General features: G+C 41.4%; 2 protein-coding genes across 6 annotated transcripts in view; one reads left to right on the top strand and one right to left on the bottom strand.

Moving 5' to 3' along the window:
- Window positions 1-3963, top strand: part of CD55 (CD55 molecule (Cromer blood group)) — a 40336-nt gene extending 36373 nt beyond the window's left edge. For 2 of the 5 annotated variants that reach the window (XM_070266292.1, XM_070266288.1), the window contains exon 9: window positions 3255-3963. In XM_070266292.1, coding sequence (XP_070122393.1) covers window positions 3255-3304 — 50 coding nt within the window. In that variant the 3' untranslated portion in view covers window positions 3305-3963. The remainder of the gene's footprint in view (window positions 1-3254) is intronic. The other 3 variants (XM_070266283.1, XM_070266277.1, XM_070266281.1) reach the window with 3 other exon arrangements.
- The window catches only part of LOC138924039 (neuroblastoma breakpoint family member 6-like), a 23515-nt gene continuing 3676 nt past the window's right edge, over window positions 577-20415 (bottom strand). Inside the window, exons 4-7 of the mRNA XM_070266769.1 lie at window positions 19689-19735; window positions 5438-5648; window positions 4921-5135; window positions 577-2784 (exon numbers count right to left, since the gene is read on the bottom strand). Coding sequence (XP_070122870.1) covers window positions 2739-2784; window positions 4921-5135; window positions 5438-5563 — 387 coding nt within the window. The 5' untranslated portion in view covers window positions 5564-5648; window positions 19689-19735 and the 3' untranslated portion in view covers window positions 577-2738. The remainder of the gene's footprint in view (window positions 2785-4920; window positions 5136-5437; window positions 5649-19688; window positions 19736-20415) is intronic.

Here is a 20415-nt window from a genome sequence, read left to right as displayed (position 1 = left end):
TTATTTTTTTACTTTTTAGTTGAAGTTCACAGCATGTATAAAACCTTAAAATACAATTTATAAAGGTTGCTGGATAAGTTGAAACAACAACAAATTCTGCATATCACAGCATATCCAATGTGTTTTTAGATAAATACTAAATTTGATAGGTTTTACCAAGCACATATTTTATAAATACTGTACTTTTAAAGTTAAAGTTTTATTTTGAGATAATTGTAGATTTACAAGTTATTCTAAGCAATAACCCAGAGAGGTCTTACGTTCCCTTTACTCATTTTCCTCCAATGGTCATATCTTGCGTTACTATTGTACAATATCACAACCAGGATATTGACATACAATCCACACATCTTATCTAGATTCCTCAGTTTTACTTGTACTCATTTGCGTGTATATTTATTTAGTTCTGTGCAACTTTGTTACACGCAGGTTCATATCTCCAACATCATAGTCAAGATAGAGCAGTTTCACCACCACAATGATCTCTCCTGTTGCCCTTTTGTAATCATACCCACCTCCCTCCTGCTTCCCGTTTCTGGCTCCTCATCCCTGATCCCTGGCAACCACTAATCTATCTTTCTTTTCTTATTTTTGTTTTTATTTTTTTGAGGAAGATTAACCCTGAGCTAACATCTGCCGCCAATCCTCCTCTTCTTGCTGAGGAAGAGTGGCCCTGAGCTACCAGCTGTGCCCAGCTTCCTCTATTTTATATGTGGGACACCCACCACAGCATGGCTTGATAAGCAGTGCATATGTTGGCTCCCGGGATCCAAACTAGCGAACCCTGGGCCACCAAAGCAGAACGCACGAATTTAACTGCTATGCCACCAGGCAGGCCCCCTAATCTTTTTCATTCTATAAGTTTGTCATTTCAAGAATGTTATATGATGGAGTCATACAGTATGTAACTCTTTGAGATTGGCTATTTCATCTGAGCACTTTCTAGAACTGTAGTCATTATGTTCGAATAGTATTTCTACCACCTCGGGAAGCATGCAGCATTAATCTCTGTACTGTTCTTGACAAGGGGGTCAGCCTGAATTTAATCATGAGCAAATGGTCAGACAACTACATAATGCAGACCATTGAGCCAGACAACTGTCCCGACCTCTACAAACATGTCAGTGTCACACTACCAAAAACAATCACGAAAGGCGAGGAGATGTTTTTGATCAAAAGCACTAAAGAAATTTAGTAACACAACCTTTTCAGTCCTTTGAAACTCCAAATATCTCTTCTCCTTTTTGTCATCTTATTTGTGGTGACATTAACTGTTTGAAGAAAGACAGGCAAGTTGTCTTGTTCAATGGTTTAAATTCTGCACTCATCTCATAACTACCTCATGATTTAATTTAGGCTAAACGTTTTCAGCGAGAACACTGCATAGTTAACTCTGTCTTCCTACTACAGCCCATCTGGTGGCAAAGAATGCCCAGTTTGTCATGTTGTCTGCTGCCAGTTGCTCCTGATTGCGGTGCTGTACAAGATGGGAACTGAGAGCAGCAAGGGTTAAGGTCTCTCATAACCGTGTGCCAATCTAAGCAGTGGTCTCCTTAGTGATTTATCACAATTGGAGGCTGAAGGACTGGGATTTCTCCCCTCAAACCAGGCTTTGGAGTAAAAATTGTGGAGAGTGCTTTGTGGTTGTTATGTTGATTCTCAGCAAAGGATCCCTTCAGTGTTCTGTTTGGGCTTTAACTTGATTTGCTGGTTGAGACTTTTCCCATCAATGATGAAACCACATCAATGATGCAGTTTCTTTCAAATCAGCAATATCGTCTCTTAGTTTCAGAGTTCTTGGTATCTGAGAGAGAAGAAAATCCAGTGTGAGTCTTTGTCAGGTCCCATTGATAGCTGAGCCTGGAGGGATGGCTATGTGGTGACAGAGGCCAGCAGGAAGCTGAGCTCCTGTTGAGGGGAGGAGCTGAAGGAGGAGCACAGGCTGCTGAAGGGGAAAGTGAGAGCCACAAGGTAGAAGAAACACCTCCCTGCGCTTCCATCCAGGCTGTGGTGCAGCATCGAGGGACACCCTGTCCTCACCCCACCAGGAGCCTGGTGACATCCCAGCTCAGAGCGGCTGCAGAGCCTTAGCCAGAGCCCTACCAGCCTTTCCTCAGCAGCCACTTCACTCCTGAAGCCCCTCAGTCTGGAGCAAAGTGATGGCTTTCCCACACCTCCCAGGGAGGGATGTGCTTAGCATCCATCGTGCACATTTGGAAACAGACTGCTGTCAGAAGTAGAGGACCCTTGGCAGAGAAACATACGCTCTTTAACTCTATGTCGCTGTCCTCTGAGGAGGAGTGGCAGGTTATGGGAGAGCCCTAGAATGTGAGAACAACAGGGACCTCAGAATATATCCGAATCCAGTTCCACGTTTTACAGATGAGGAAGTGTGGTGCCAAAGGGCTAAGGACTAACTAAAGCCACATGCCCTTTTATTGACGACCCTGAACTGAAAGCCAGGCCTCAGGCCCTTTCTGTACATTTGGGGAAAGGTGAGAGGAAAGGCTTCAATCTGGAGGTGTTCAGGCACAGAGGCTGTCAGGTCATCTTAGGTGGAAAGGAATAAGGTTTTACAGAGAAATTCCTCTCCCATGAGACTGGGGAAAGACCCTCCAAAAGGAGAAACTCAAAATGGAATTAGCAAAAAGAGAGCAAGGAGTGTAACTAGGGCCCCACTCATTTTCATCCCATGGGCACCAACATTCTCTGAAGGTAAATTCACTCCAGGATACGTCTTACGGCATTCGTAGGAATATTCTCAATAGGTAGACCCACAAAACTCTGAAACGGAAATGAAAAAGCATTAGTTTTAGTTATCCTAGATTTTCATCAATTCTTTCCAAACTTCCCCTAAAAAAAATCTCTTTTCATATTGTGTGCCAGGGTAAAGAAAGCCATGAAAAGGAATAAACAAAGGAGAACAAGACCCAAGAGTCTTTATTTGGATTTTGCATAAGGAGAAAATTTGATAAAAAATAATTTTTTCCGATCCGCAGTCTGAACCTATTAGTGGGCTGTGAAATCAATTCAGCGAATAGCGGACTGCAGGTTTCATTTTCAAAGTAGAAAAGAAAGAATTCAATTCCATTACTTGTAATAGGAGAGGTATTAGTTTTTATACGCTGGGTTTCTATGTAATATTATTTCTTACTGTATCTTGTACTATAAAAATTGCGAGAAAGTTTGATCTGAATGGAGAGAGCATGTGTCTAACCCATCCGTCTATCTTTTTCCTCTTCTGTTTTCTCCAGGCTGTACAGAGTTCTGTGGAGAGAGGAACGCTGCTTCCATCCCTGGCTGATATTCAGCTTTTCTGTGAAGTAGCCACACACATAGGAAACTTGAGTACTGATGACTGAGATCCTACCAGATCCATAGTCTTTCTAATTCCTACATGCATCTTAGTGGAGCTTTTTAAGATACTGACACCCAAATCCCACCCCAGAACAATTAAATCAGAATCTCAAGGTAGTGGGTCAAGGCATTCATGTCAGTTCATAGCTCTCTCAGTGTTTATTTTATGATAGCATGATTTACATCCTTTAAAATTACTCACTAAACCTCCCCTATTTCACACCATTCCTTTTTCTTCTCATCTTTTCCACTATGAGTTTCTTTCTACTGTTCCTAAAGATTTTGGTCTTCCGTCTGACAAACTCAGATAAATCACTTTCCTTCTCAACTGGATTTGTATTCTTGTGTATCTCCCTGGGTCTTCTTAAAGCTGGCCCACAGCCCAGTGGCACAGGCACTAAGTTGCCACTTTCTGCTTCAGTGGCCCAGGGCTCACCAGTTCAGATCCCAGGTGCAGACCTACACACTGCTTGTCAAGCCATGCTGTGGTAGGCATCCCACATATAAAATAGAGGAAGATGGGCATGGATGTCAGCTCAGGGCCAGTCTTCCTGAGCAAAAAGAGGAGAATTGGTGGTAGATGTTAGCTCAGGGCTACTCTTCCACAAAAAATTAATTAATTGAAAAAAAAAAAAAAAGCTGGCCCAAAGTTATTTCACTACAATGCTCTCCTATATTTCCTGGTCTCAGATACAGCTCAGTTCATTGTTCTAGATTCTTCACTGAATATCTAGAACTGGTAATGGGAGTGACAAAGAGAGATCTGAATGCCTAAGTGTCTCATGCTCTATGCATTTTAGAAACCTGGCCTCTGCGTCTACTTTTAGACAATGTCCCTTTAGGGTACCACCCACTGTCCTGCACGTAATGCCAGCTCCAATGAGGCCCTGAGGTGGGGACACTGAGTCCCTGGAAGCCGCATCCAGATTAGCACAGGCCTGCTCATCTGGGGCTGAGGAGACACATGACTCCAGGCCAGTCCAGATCAGCCACCTGTGACCCTGGTTGTCATTTAGTTTCTGTCATCTGGGCTCTTGCTCCTCAGTTTTAACAATTCCTGCTCACTTGGAGAAGCCCAGGGTTAAGGAATGTCCCAGGTTGGGTTCCCTAGAACACCCAGGAGGAAGACCCATGAAGATTCATTAAGACAACGCTCCCAGAAGAAAGAGGCAGTGGAGTTGGGGAAGCTGGGAGGGGAAGGCAAAGAAATCCAGAAAGTGTGCGATTTCAGGCAAAGTGCTGTGTATTCAGTGGCTTACATGATGCTTTTGTGTTGAGGAAGAACTTGGGGCCAGGCTTCCCCATGGCTAAGAGGAAAGGTGAAATGGAATATCAGAACAGGAGCAGTTGGAATACAGCAGAGCTCAGAGAGAGAACAGGAGATGGAGACGGAAGGGCCTGGCAGGGTGGCAGCACCCATGGAAAACAGAAAGGCCAGACAGAGGTCACATCAGCTGTTGAAGTGAACAAATGAGGAAGAGAAAAATTAGTGTGAAAATGAGCTAGAATCTTAGCTAGAGAGCGATAAGGAATAAGTGCATCTAAGAGCATCAATGTGATTACCTCAGCACCCTAAGCTGAAGGCCGGGGAAACTGCATGTTAGTCTCCACTTGCTGAATAGCAGCTTTCCTTTGACAATCTTCTGTTTCAGGGCACTTAAGGCATTAATGTGGCCAATGACTTGATACCCATGCTTGCTGGCAGCCAAGCCATCAAGAGCATCACCCTCCAGCTTGGCAGGGTTCTTCATTCTGAGAGAAACATCCAAACCCAAACTCTGAAAATAAAACCACAGCCAACAGGACCCATTGTCATTCATGATCTTCCTGTGACTTACTCCTCTACCCATGGGAGACATCGAATAAGCAAAGTGACCAGAACAAGAAAGGTCCTGAAAGTCCATGGGTGAGGTGAAGCCAACGGAGTCACTTTGATAGTTTCTTTTTTGTTGATCTTTCTCACACTACCCAGTAATGATATGATTGCCAGGAGGTGTGGGAGAGGCCCATCGCTTCCCCGCTGTCACCCTCTGACGACTAACAATGGACCAGAGCTTCGTATTCCCCTTTTCTCTCTCACCTTGGAAGAGCAGCCACTGGTTTCCAGAATCGTTGTTGGCTGCAATGCTCCAGATGGTGGAGGAAAGGCCGAGCCTGGCTTAGCTGTCACCACAATCCAACTGGTCCAGCTGAAGTGGCAGATCATTGGTAACCCAGGTGCTTGGCCACAGCTGTGCTTGTGAAGCTTGCACCTCTGACATTTGGAAACTCAAAGGCCTCCTGGCTGGGAGCTGAAAGGAGAAGAGAGCTCAGTAGGACCACTCCAAGTTTTCCTTTACTAAGCCCTCTCAGAGCACCCATTTCTGATGTCCATGCCTCTCAGTGAAACAACCCAAAGACCCAGACGACAAAGGCAGACATCACGTCTATGAGGGAGATGTCACCTTTATGTGTGTGCCTGGGGATGCTGAGATGGCAGGTGCCAGGATGCAGTGTCCCTGAAGTGAAAAATCACTCACTTGAGTCCACATGGCTTTGGATGGGCAGATGAGATCATACTTATTAATCTATTTTTATTAACTTAGTCGTATAGCCTAGAGAGAAGGTTCTAGAGAGGCCTTAGGACATGGAGGAGAAAGAGTTGTTGATGTGTACCCAGAAGAATAAAAGAACAGGGAAAGAAGTATGGCCTCAAGTCTTTAGGTTCCAGTAGAAAAGGGAGTTGAGAAACTGTAGAACATGGACCAAGTTATGAGAATTTTTGCAAAGTTCTGTGGCCTTTTGACCAGCCTTGTGTGTAATTTTTGACTGCCCTCCATCCACCCACACATATATATTCTATTGTCACACAAGGGTACCAGCAGCTACAGGAAATGGAGTAGAGCTCTGAGACCCTTATTGGAAACCTAGGGGCCAGAAGTGTTACAGAATCAGACTTTGTGGTTCTTCAAGGAGGTAACAGAATGCATAATCCTTACATCACACACCCCTCAGTGGGGTCTGAGCAGCTCTCCCTAACCAAACACATATACATTTCTGCTGTGAAATGAACACATACTCTCAGAAAGTTGGCTAACAAAGATTTCAAATAGCCTCAGGCCAGTCCAGGTCAGACTCAGGCGGGCTCCTGGCCCACAGGGCCTGCTCCACACTGCGATGGGCTCCCCTCTATACATCCTCATTCTCACCAAGGTTTGTTTAATTTTTTCTTGAAAGTGTCTTTGTTTATCTATTACCATTTAGTCTTCTAGATCACATACTCTATCTGACTCCCGTCATTGATTCTCCTTCTAGGAGAATCCTCCCAGATTCCTTCTAGGCGCTTTTCCTGATTCGATCCTCTCCTCACCAACAAATGTCTCACCTGTCTTATTCCCCCAAATCCTGTCCCATCCTGTGCCTGCTCTGCTGGGAGAACTTCCTCTCCCCTCTCTGCTACACTCTCTCAACTCCTCAGCTTCCTTTGCACTCCTTCCTTCTCTGTTCTGGTGCCTCTTTCTTCTCCAACACCACTTCCCACACCTCCAGTATACAAATCCTCCTTGAGTCAGCCCAGCCCCTCCCTGACCCCAGCCCTGTACCATGTGCCTCTTCTAGCTTCCAAGTCTTTTTCCACAAGCACTTCTCTCAGGCTGGTATACCCTCCATATTTCCTCGATGTGTACTTTATTAATCATCATAATTTAGGACATTTAATAAGATTTTATGATGGGCTGTGATTTATGATTTGGCTAAAGAGTAAACTTTCTTAAATTAACAAATCTGGTTGGTAAAAGGATTGTCAAAACCAGTGATAAATAAATGAAAAGTGACAGGATATATTGGAGTATATGAGGAAACTATTTGGTTTAAAACTGATCCAGCCTGACCTGGTTTTTCCAAAAGGGCCTGATGTGGCCTGTTGAGCATGCATTGTACATCTGCTTTAAATATTTACTATTCTATAAATACAATAAAAATGCCCTTAAAGATAAGGATGTAACTTCCCACATATCGGCATTTCTTTAAAGATAAGCCTTTCCCGAAAGTAAGAATTAATTACTGACCTGCTGTGCTCACCTTGTGACCACGGACCTGCTGTATTCACCAAATTGCTGTGCCAGCAAAGCACTCTCATGACTATTATTAAAGGGACATTTCAGAGCCTGCCCAGTGGTGTAGTGGTTAAGTTTTCCTGCTCTGCTTTGGTGGCCCAGGGTTTGTAGATTCAGATCCTGGGTGCAGACCTAATACTGCTCATCAAGCCATGCTGTGGTGGCATCCCACATTAAATGGAGGAAGATTGGCACAGATGTTAACTCAATGACAATCTTCCTCAAGCAAAAAGAGGAAGATTGGCAACAGATGTTAGCTCAGGGCCAATCTTCCTCACAAAAGGAAAAAAAAAGGGACTATTTCTATCATATTTGATATATGCTCTTTGTTCCGAGACAGTATATAACCACTCTGTGCACTCCACTTCTTTTGAGTGCTCCCTCCTTTGTGAAAGGACTCTCCTGGGCATATGGTCTCCAGGTTTGGCTCATAATAAACTCACCCCAATTTTGATTTATAGATTGGCTATGGATTATTTGTGTTGACATTTCTTGGCATAGTCTCAGCAGGATTTCAGAGAAACTTGCCAGAGACCACCTGGAATCTACACTGAACTAGTGTTCTGAGCCCATCTGGATCACTGCATTTTTCAGGTGACCCTGGTGAGTTTTCCTGAAACCCAGACCTCCTTATTTTAAGCTGATGGTCCCGAGAATAGATGAGCTGGGTTTTTTGGGGTTTTTTGTTTTTTTTTTTTGAGAAAAGATTAGCCCTGAGCTAACTGCTGCCAATCCTCCTCTTTTTGCTGAGGAAGACTGGCCCTGAGCTAACATCCATGCCCATCTTCTTCTACTTTATATGTGGGATGCCTACCACAGCATGGCGTGCCAAGTGGTGCCATGTCCACACCCGGAATTCAAACCAGCGAACCCTGGCCACTGAAGCAGAACGTGTGCACTTAACCACTGTGCCACTGGGCTGGCCCTTAGATGAGCTGTTTCAAACCTTAAGATTAGATGTCTTAAAGGGTTATCAGTACATACTCTAGGCAAGAGGAACCTAGGTGGGGAATTCCTAGGAAAGAGAAATCCAGGAGGATTTTCCTAGGCCAGCGGAGCCTAGGGGGAACTTTGGAGTGAATGAGGCGGGCTGACCTTTTTGATTTGGCTTTAAATTGGAAAGAATTGTGTTGACAGAGTCTGAACAAACCACTTGATAGGCAAATGAGCGTCTGAACTTGTTCGGCTCCAAAGAGAAGGGATACCAGCTCCTCCCAGCTGAAAGGCATTCTCAGGTGACTGAAAACCTTGTGAGAGTGTCAGAGGATTAATCCTCATGACAGGTAGCCATCTCATAGGGAACTCCACTATCATCACATTAATTAATTAAAAGGCTTGTCAGGGGAAGCACATATGAGGGTTGGTTGCTCACGCACTCCAAACCCCCACAGTAGTATTAGACTGCCAGCAGGAGAAACTGAGGCACATAAGAGAGTGTTTATGACCTTTCTTTAGGGAGTAACACTCATAAGCAGCACATTTCTGATCCACTCCACTGTCCCTAGAAATTGTTCAGACTTTATAGTAAAATGCAACTAGAAGAAAAACAGGAAATTGAGCTTCTAAAAGCCAACCAGTTCCCAGATGGGAAGCCTCCCCCTGGAACTCCAGCTGGCTTCATGCTGAAATTTGCAAGTGCTAAAGGAAATGGGGATAACTGTAAATGGCTGGCAAGATAACCTGGGATAATTTAAAACTACAGTGGCCACTGTAGGGCTCCTTTTTAAGAGGCAGGGAATAGAGACATTTTTAAGGAGTTGAGCTTACCACCTTCTGGCATAATTGCTCAAACTAAAAGTTCCGGAAGCTGTAAAGATTTATAGAGAACCAAAAAAAAAAAAAAAAAGGAAAAATCTTATCAAGTTTATTTTATGTCCTGAGGGCTTAGCTTAATAATCGTCAGGTTGGGGTCCCAAAATATGGTCTGACAAAAATCTGGTTGCACCCTATTTTTCAATCAGAGATGGTCAGACAGAAATTCAAGTTGCATTCCATTGAAGGCTGAGGGTCCTACGAAACTGCTGCCAGCCTCAGGTAAGTTACATTGACTACCTCAGGATGTGTGTCTTTGGCATGAGGATTTTTTGGGCTGGTTGTTTTTTTAAAAAAACTACAGGCATGAGAGCAGCTCTGAAAACCAAGTAGAAGTTACGCTTTGTAAGAGACTTTTACATTTGTAAGGGAAATCTCCATTTGTAAAGGTGTCTCCCTCTCTGTACCAGGAAGTGGGGAATGATCTTGTCTCTAGAAACTCTTATCAATGTGGAAGGTGAGGACTTAAATCTGCATAATAACCTTATTCTTGTTTACTGTGCTTTTTCTTGTACTTTCTCAAAACTGATTCTCCCCACCCCCACCAGCCTCCTTTGTCTTGCACTGAAGGGTGGCGACCTTGGCCATTCTGGCAAGTTACTCAGTTTCCTGGGTTTCTCCCATGTATACATGTTATTAAACTTTGTTTGATTTTCTCCTGTTATTCTGTCTCATGTCAATTTAATTCTTAGACCAGCCAGAAGGACCTAGAATGTAGAGGAATTGTCTTCCTCCCCTATGGTTTGATGACTTGGATGGGATAAAACTTCTCTGGCTGGATGTTGCTTGCTCCTACACTACTGTAGCTGAGAGATCCTGGACTCCTGACAAGAGCCGGCAGGAAGTAAGAGTTCTTCCCACATCACCCTCCCAGATCTCTGCCTGCAGGGCCCAATGAAGCAAGAGTAGTGAGGTTTTTTCCTTTTCTAAATTTAGATTAGCAGGAGAAAATATTGGTGAAACTAGCTCCTGGACCCAGTAACCCTGGAAAATTTGGTTTGAATACTCATTGGCTTATTGATCCTTTTCCTCCCAGAGATGGTCACTATTTTCCCTTGTTCTGTCTTTGTGTCATTTGTCATAGAAAGGGAAAAAAAAGACATTGGGCAAGATGCAGGCATCTATAAGCCTGTTGTCTGGGAATATGCATATAAGGTGAAAGCTGTTGCTAAGGGCATCTTGGAAGCCAAAAAGGCCACAAATTTGGTGGGCATGGGTCAAGCAGTTAAGAGCCGTTAGGGCACTCACCACCTCAAGAAGACTCCCATGATAGGATAAGTTGATCCTGGAATGGGGTAAATGACACAGGTCCCCCACCAATGTCAAGAAAATGTCCATGCAACAAGGTATCTGTAAGGCACACATGATCCCCAACCTGGCTGCACCTCCCTCCTGGATATTAATTTGGCTCCAAGAGACCCAAGACTTTGCTAAAGCTGCTAATGTGCATATAAGATGAGATTTTTTTCTTTTGTCTTGTTCTACATCATGAGAGTTGCTTTGTGACCTTTTTGGTCTCCACCATCCAGAGGATGCATGTAACTGGCATGCATCTTGGTGGCCAGACAAAGACTGGGTTTCTGAGACACACTCCTCTGTCTGGCTATGCCATTTCTCAGGGGAGTTTATTATAAGGGGTCCCAGTTGCTTTCATAAGGGGACTTTGTCATCACAACCTTTGTTACTTGTACTGCTTGTGCATCGAAGGCATTTGCTTTCTTAGACTATTTTTGGGAGTGAATTTTCTGGATCTTGTGAGGACTGCTTCTTTTGCATTCTCTTTTTGGGATGCCTCGTGTGTCCGTGATTAAGCTGTAAAGGCTTATTGGTTTGAGTTGCTATTAAGATCCTACTTGTCAATGTGGCCAGATGATGGATCACTTAAATTGGAAAAACTTCTAGATTGGAAAACAAAATTTTCTTTTGAGAGCTCTCATCATAATTATTTCATTGGTGCCTATGAAAAGTCCAAATTAAAAAAGAAATACAAAATAATAATAATAATATTGACTAGCCTTAATACCCTGACTCAAGGTACTAATACTTGAGAAAATGTAAAAGTATAAGTGTGGCTAAGACAATAAGGGCTAAAATGTTTGAGCTAATTTTTATAAAGAGGTTATATAAATTTTGCCTAAATGTATTATATTTTGCTGGGAATGCTTCTCCTATCCAATATTATAAGACCTATTGATAATGTCCTAATGAAAGCCCTATGATTAGAGGTATAAAAGTTGATGGAATTCAGATGAAATTTTGTGGGAAAATTGATACATTGACAGGCTTTATATGAACTTATTGCATCTCTTTTGCATGATTGTATTGTAAATTGTATTGTGGGGGTAGACGTTGTGCCTCAGTGGGGAAGATTTCCCCTGCCTGATTATAAGACAGTATATAAATCTGCCCTTCAGACAATGTTAATTAAACATTCTAAAGGGAAGTCAATAGAGGTTGCCTGAGCCCACATAGCATGAGATAAAAACTAGAGGCTAATATCAGGTGCTAATAAAAGAGATAATAAAAGTTCCTCCCAAGGTAAACTGATCTAAGGTCAAATTGTACACTTAGAAAGAGGGCCTTTGTTAAATGCTTTGTGAAGACTTTTAAAGGTATGGTATATTTCCTAGTTTTAAAACAATAGCTGTGAAGTCTTTGTGTATGTGTGTCTATATGTATGTTATATATGTGTAATATTTTTCCTGTGGATGGTATGGCCAAAATTAAGAACTTTTTAGTTGGCTCAAAGTAAGCACTTACATAAATTATTTCTAAAAGTAATAGAAATTAACCGAAAAGTTTTTCAAGTTAACATGATATGAAATAATCTTTGGTAAACAAAAGCTTATTTAAGTTTGTTGGTTTGATTAAAATAGGGACATCCTGAAAATTAGCAACATTGGATATGATGCAGACATGCAGCCTGATTTTACCAGTCAAATAAGCTCATGTTACCCCTGATACAAATTTGTCAGCAAAATAATAGCTTTAAATAATAGCTGATTTTGTCTAATGTCTCATGAAGTTTCTGTAGTTAATCTAAACTAATTGTTGGGAACAGATAATTTAGACATAAATGAGAAGCTTCTATAAATACACTTTTAGCACTAATTATAGTTTATGACACATGTATTTAAAATAGCTTCCAAAATCTCTTTGGTAACATGAAACTTTGAAGTTTTGCTAGGTTGATTTAAATGATAAAAATTCATTGAGTATCTAGATCATTTCCAAGTAAGATAAAATACTGAAACATTGTTGCTAAACATGTCTAAGTTTATCTACTTTTGGCTGCTTATTACAGAGAAACCAAAAGACATTTGGGTCTATTAGTAAATACGTCTTGTATTTTATTAAAGGATTGTACTATGAAGCAGCATGTTTCTAGAAATTATTAAAAGTGTTTATAAACTTGCCAAGCCACAAAGTGCTAATGTAAAAGACAGTTTATGATTTCTTATTTCTTGGTTTTCACTAAAATTAAAGTCTGAAAGGATTAGGAATTTTAATTAATATATGTAATTAAAACTACTAAAAATTAATAAGGAAAACATCTTTGTATACAAGGAAAGTAAGATGTGTGTTTTCAGTAAAGAAGATATGAAGAATGGAAATATTTTTGTTTTGTTAAGAAAGATAAATTTGTCCCAAAGTACTAGAAGGAGAAAAAAGGTGGCATGGGGCAAATTCTGAATGTAAAAAGGAAGTTACAGAATGTTTGTGGAAAAAGAACCTTCAGGAAAGAGTTTTATGCGTGGTCAAGTTGGCTATGATTGAAGTAAATCTAATTAAGTAAATAAGATTTAATATCAGAAGAAAGCTGGTGCAAAATTAGAATTTGGCTTTCTCTCTTAAAAAGATAATTTTCTTGAACTTTTGGTCTGCTTTTGATAAAGATATTAGGAAAAGTTTTCTTTGCTTTTGAATAAGTCTACCTAAAAGATAGAAAATCTATGTTTTGTTAAAATAATTTCCTATGTTCAAAAAGACTGAGGTCTCTCTATTAAGATTTTTCTTGACTGCTTCTGTTGTCACCTTGATTGAATGGATAACTAAGCATTGTTTCCTATTTGACCAAGTATTTTAAAACTTTTTGATATTTTTTACAAGCTTCCCCCAAAATTAAGATCCTAAAAGAAGTCTTTCTTTTGACCTGGAAAAAAAAATTGTTTTTCTTTGAGAATTTTCCGAAGGTTCCTGGGACTTCTCAGAGAAATTTGCTCTCCCTATAAAGGGGGAGATATTGTAATAATTAGGCTTGTTTAGTATGCTAAATTGCATGGGAAGCGTTTTCAAGTGAGTGATGATAAATCGCCTTAGTTATATAGCATAGGTAAATATTACTCATTATCTTAACCCTACCACCTTGTTTCCAGCACCAGAGGAAGAGAACGACCATGACTGCATTCTATTGTCTAATTTGGTTTGCAGATGGGTCTTACTTAAATGATAAGCAAGGACACTATCAAGCTGGATATGCTGTTCAGCCTTGAGAATGCCCACTACTTTCTATTAACTCTGCTAAGCTAGTAAAATATCTCCTTCTACAGGCTCAAGAAATTGCCATGGAGGAAGAGAGACAAAGGTGGCAATAAAAGGGGGAATTTTGGATAACACTACACAGATGTGTTTTGGGTCTGATAATGAACCATAGTGCCTTTTGGAGCACAATTGCCACTGCTCTAGCATTTATACCAATTATGACCCAATGGGCACCTGAAAAGATGATTTCATGGGGAAAACAATACTTTTGGATACTTTTTCCCACAGTGGCTCATAAAACCTATACTCATTGTGCTATATGCCCAAAATTTAATCTAGGGAAACTATTCCATGGGTCACAAGGCCACTTTCCCCTTTCTAAGGGACCCTTGGAGACACAGCAATTGGACTTTGTCCAAATGCCACCACCTCAAGGATATAAATATATCTTGTAATGATCTGTATGTTCTCACATTGGGTTGAGGCCATTCCTTGCAGAAGAGTGATGGCTTTAGGTAAATTGCTATTGGAAAGGATAATTGCTGTTTGAGAAATTCCTACCAAGTTACACAGTGACTGGGGAACTCATTTCACTGTACAAATAATTAAATCTATTTGTAATATTTGGCCAATAATGCAGCATTTCTACTGCACTTACCATCCCCAACTCTCAGAATTCGTGGAAAGAACTAATGGTACAATCAAAACTCAATTGGCAAAACTTTCAAAAGCATTTAATCTCTCATGGCCAAAAGCTCTTCTGCTAGTGCTCCTCAATCTCAGATCTACACCCTTTGATAAATATTGGCTGTCCCCTTTCGAGATAATAACTGTACAGCTTATGCAATTAGATGAAGGAATGCATGAACCAACTTTGCTTAAAGGAGATATCTTAATTATTGTCAAAGTCTCATTGAGACACTTAAAAAAAAGGAAAGATTGGTAGCTTATTCTTTTCCCATTGAGCTCCTGGGAGACAAAGACCTTTAGAATCATGGACTTCCAACTGGAGACTTTATTTATTAGAAAAGACACCAGATAAAAGACTCTTTGAAGCCCTATTAGAAAGGACCATACCAGATACTTTTAACCAGTTCATGCGCTGCAGAACCAAAAGTTATAGACTCATGGATTCACATTTCTCATTTTTTTAAAAAAAGACTTCTCTGCCTAAGTGGGTTTCAGTTCCTATTTCTGATACCCAAATTCAACTGACCAATGCAAATACCTCCAAACCAGGATGAGAAGAAGACAGCATCTGAGTCCCAAGACTCTGGACTAGCCCTGTATTCCCAACCTTATATCTCCACATTTAAAGCTTTGTAATACTTAAACCATATAGCTATTTTATAAATGTTCCATTTAAGGTTTTCAGAATACTATCATACTTAAAGAAAGTGACTGATTTGGAACAGACTAGCCTCAAAGACCAGGCAATGATTGGGTGGGTCCTAATGGAACTCAGTGGTTATGTGGAACAAATCACTGGCCTTGGCTACTCCCTGGCCATCTAAAACACTGCACCCTGAGCTTCCCTTGGATGCAGGAAAGGATTCACACCAAGCTAACACTTGTTGCCAATCTTCCTCTCTTTAAGGCGAGAGAGGCTCCTTCAGCATTCCACTGGTGTGGCCACCTAGGGGATATATTTGTTCCTTCCTTGGGACTAGAAGATGTCATCTCACATGTAGAAGTCCTGACTAAATTTACTCAACAAGCACTTTACGACAGTCAAGCAGGAATAGCCTTATTAAATACTGAATTCTCTTTAATGAGAAAGGCTGTCCCTCAAAATAAAATGGCCTTAGATTATTTAATTGCACCTCAAGTTGATACATGTAGTCATTCAAACTGAATGCTGTGTTTTTATGCCTGATGAATCTTCCAATGTGTCATCTCTACTAACACACATAAAAATCAGGTGAATGTTGAGGCCAGCCCAGTGACTTAGTGGTTAAGTTTGGCATGCTCAGGTTCAGTGGCCCAGGTTTATGAGTTTGGATCCCAGGTGTGGACCTAAATGATTCATCAAGCCATGCTGTGGCAGCGACCCACATACAAAATAGAGGGAAGACAGGCACAGATGTGAGCTCAGGGCCACTCTTCCTCACCAAAAAAACAAAAGAGCTGAATGTCTTAAATGAATCTTTTGTAATTGCAAACAATGTAAATATAAGGAGTCATAGAAAAGTACATGTAGGGCCCAGCCCAGTGGCATAGTGGTTAAGTTTGCATTCTCTGCTTCAGCGGCCCAGGGTTCATGGGTTTGGATACCAGGCCTGGACCTACACACTGCTCATCAAGCCATGCTGTGGCAGCATCCCATATGCAAAAAATAGAGCAAGATTGGTAAAGATGTTAGCTCAGCAACAATCTTCCTCAAGCAAAAAGAGGAAGATTGGTAACAGACGTGAGCTCAGGGCCAATCTTCCTCACCAAAAAAAAAAAAGAAAGAAAGAAAGAAAGAAAGAAAAACACATGTTGGGGCATGATATGGATTTTCTTACTAGTCACTTTCTTTTCCAATGAAAACTGAAGGGTATTGAGGTGAGAAGAGACATTTCATCCAAATGAGGAGGTCCCACAGGTACCTTCCCTGTTTGTGCTACAGAGGTGGGTTGAGTTTGTCATGCCTGCCTTAGGTTCAGTTATCTGAAGTGGGGCTAGAGTGATATGGGCATGTCCTGGGGACAAGGAATAAAGCATACCCCCTTGAATCACCTGATATTTGTTTTTCAAACTGAATACTGGATCCTCATTCAATTCATTTTTTCTCCCTGCATAGCCATAGAGGTGGAGTACAAAGAATATGGGTTCTACTTTGGAATTCAGTTGACGTTTTATCACATTGACAAGAGAGTACTCACTGTTAACATCTAGAACAAAATGGACTTCTAGCTTCTCAAATGAGCACACTATGGTGCTCTTATATGACCAGGCCAAGAACAACTGAATAAGTCCAATAGTATCCACCCATTGAGTCCTGTGGAATGGCACGCTCTGCCTTCTGTAGCAGCTCCTTGCTGAGCCTGTCAGGGTAGGGAGGACTTATAATTAACCCAAGAGTGATATGAAATCATTGCTTCCTATCTGGTTTCGGTGTAAGGCATCAGGTAGTGGTCAAGAAAGCAAAGGAGCTAACCTATTAAAGAGGGAAAAGTCTTTTATTTTTTTGTGGTACAGAGTGTGTTTGTCACAGTGCAGGAGATGGAAATGACAGTAGGTGCACAGTACACTGGCCAAATAACAAGGTGATGAGGAAAGAGACTGAATTATCTCTGTATGGTTCAGTCATGACTCATAACATACAGAGTCGTGTATCACCAGCTTTTGGTCTTTCATTTAAATTGCATTGAGTTTTCCACGTAGTGACCAAATGCATATAACTTTTGGGACACTCTAGTATCCTTGAACTCTCGTGCCATCAAGGCCTCTTTCTCTCAATATTATGGCATGATATAATATTATTGTGTACTTATTACATTTCTAAAAACAAGATACATGCAAACATGCTAATGCCAGACAGGTAGAAAGCAGATATGCCTTGCACTCTCTAAACCACACAGGAGAGAACAAACGAGTGTAGGAAAACATTGTGACTTATTAGTTCACCCTGGTAAACTGACCGTGGGTTGGTAAACTTCAGAAGTTAATAAGAAATGGGAAACAATACAAGTACCACAATGAAAACAGAAAACATTATGAAAAAGGATAATTCACGGGTGGCAGAATGAATGATATAGTTATATCCAGAACTTTCTGCTTTCCTCTGGATCTGTGGTCTGCAGATGTCACCATGAAATGAAAACCCACAATTATTCAGAGTTACTTGTAGGCAATTGGCTCTTATCCTTTCACCCCCTCATGGTCATTTCAGTTTTCTGCAAATAAATTAAGAGAAGGACTGTTGCATTAAGCAAATCCCCCTTCACAAGTGCTCAATTCTGTCTCCAATCCTAGCACAGGAACATAAATATATGCAGGATAATTACACATACTGTGTGAAAAATATTCCAGGAGGCCTTAGGTAGGGTCTTGTAGGAAGTCATTGGACTGGCTTTCTTTAGCCATTGGACAAATCTCCCTGATGTGATGGTCATCATCACAGTATCTTATGTCCTGAATGTGCAAATAGTTAAACATATCCTTTTTTCCAGAGATCCTGGGGGAACTACCTAGCTGCTTTCTAGAGGGTTTGTCATCGGAAATGCCGTTTGTTAATAGTTAGAGGAATTATACATTGAGATTAGACTGATGAGTAAAATCTACACACCATCATTTCAAAAGAATCTTCAGTGCTCTAAAGAAACAGTGGCCATTCATGGAGTAGGGAAGTCCCAGGGCCCTGCTTGCTTCAAAGAAACAGACAAATTATGACAGTGATGCTTATGTCTCGTTCTTAGATGACTTCTGAGATGAGATAAGGTAAGACAAGTGAAAAGAGCTAGACTTGATTGAGAGAAGTGAACCAAGGTAGTGACATCTCCAAAGATGTAGATAAGGCTGCCAACAGACTTGGACAGACATAGAAACTCAAGGGACATGGTTCAGGAGTTAAAATCAGAGCATTGCATATGCAAGAAGAGATTCATCAAAATTAGGAGGTTCTGAAAGTCACCTTCTGTGCCCAAGTTATAGAGGTATATGTTAGTCTGGCAGGACTGCCCTGGGTCCAGTAACTTCCCAGTGGGACAAACATGAAAGAAGTGTGGCCTTAGACTAGGAATTGAACAAAATTCACCGACTCATGGAATGCTTTATCTCAAACTCAATCCTAGAGCCTGGTTCAAACCAGTATTTAAGTATAAGGTCTGCTGATGGGGATTACATCTCACAGTCTAGACAGGTTGTGGGGAACAAGGAATGTGGAGGCTACCCGGGAGACAAGTTGGAGATTCACCCCCATTTGAATGAGAGAATTCACAGGCTATATCCAGAGCAGAACTGACTTCCTGTTCATCAAATGCCAATTTGCCATCACTGTAAGGCTGGTAGCAGGCATACTACTCTTGGCAAATTGAGGAGTCAAAACACATTCATCTTCTGAGTCCTGCCGGACTTCCTTCTTTTCAACCTCCTGCAGCTCCATGCTGGGCCAGGTGGGATAGGGATGACAGAAGATTAAACTAGGAGGATCAGACACCATGGCATCTTAGCTGGTTTTGATGGGAGGTATAGGAAGTGGTCACAGAAAGCAAAGGTGGAGCTCCCTTTAAGAGGGAAGCAACCATCCTCCTATGTGAGGAAGAGAAAGTGGTGGGGAGTGAGAGAGACCCAGCACAGGTGCTGAGTGCACTGGGCACATAACCACCAATGAGAGATGAGACTCAACCACCCCAGTATAGTACAGTCACAACAGGAAGCACAAATGGAGAACCACACCAGGTGCTACCACAACATGCCTCATCACACTGAATTTAACATAGGATGCAAGTGAATACAGCTCTTGAGGCATTATAGACTCCCAGAGATGGTGTGCCTTCTAGGCTTCTTTCTCTTACTTGTCACATGACAAGTAAATTTTTTTGTCTCAGTTCCTTTCATGTTTAATTTTGCTAGTTACTTCTTTACTAATTCCCTTGCTAGTCAGCTTCCTACCAAGGACCTAAGACCACTTATAGGAAGCAGATATGCATCTCATCCTGATGTCCAGTTCCAGGAGAGAATAGGTATTTTCTGTGTGTGCAGGAAATCTTAAGGCTGGTGAGTTCACCTTGGGTCATACATACATACAGAGACAACAGACACCCAAGTTAATAGGACCATTTCATTGTTGGCTGAGTGAATTAAATCAATAGAATCTACAGCTTTGCTTCTCCTTGCATCTGGCATCTGTGACTCTCTTGACCTCACTTACTATTCTTTCTGAGACCTTCTCCATATTTTACCCACCCATTACCAGCTCCAGATTATTCAATGTTACCTCTACCCACAGGTACGCACACTGAGAGTCTCTTGTGCTTGTTCATTTTCCTCATCTTCACGATTTTCTGCAAATAAATTCAGAAATGTCCAGTTGGCTATTTCCCACTTCACCCACTATAAACACAGTGGCTTCAATGGCCAGAGAGACATAAATATCTATGCTTAAGGTAGTATGGTCCTGAGGTCCTAATGAATTGTCTTTAAAGGATTGCCCTAGCATGGATTTCTGATCCATCAGGCAGTGCGTCTCTGATCTGGTGGATCACCATCATGGCATGCTCTGCCTGAAACTGGGCAAAAGTTTAAACTGTCTTTTTTTCTCATTTCACTGGATACATGTCCAGCCTTCATCTTGACACTTCTACTGTGTCCTCCATTCTGTCACAAATCCTGCCAAAGGTACAGACTCTATGTCCCTTCACAGCTCTCACATAGAATCGCCTTCTTTCTCTAAGGAGAGGAAAAACAACCGTGGTCCACATCCCTCATCTGGGGATTTCATGGACCCTCCAAATTGGCTTCTGTATGTCATCAAGGGAAATTCTTTCTGTGGAAAGTTCTCTAGTCTAACAACTTTCCCACTACCAACTTGTCCAACTGCACACAGTGAGGGCCTTTCTTTTTTCTGAAGCACATTCATAAATATTACCACATTTGATGACTACAGCTACCATGAATGGATTATTGGATCCATTTTACAGGTGAGGAGATCGATATGGAAGAAGGAAAAATCAATCTCTTGCCC

Source organism: Equus caballus, chromosome 5 (genome assembly GCF_041296265.1).
Source record: "Equus caballus isolate H_3958 breed thoroughbred chromosome 5, TB-T2T, whole genome shotgun sequence".
NCBI lineage: Eukaryota > Metazoa > Chordata > Mammalia > Perissodactyla > Equidae > Equus > Equus caballus.
This window is presented reverse-complemented; position numbering and strand designations above follow the sequence as displayed.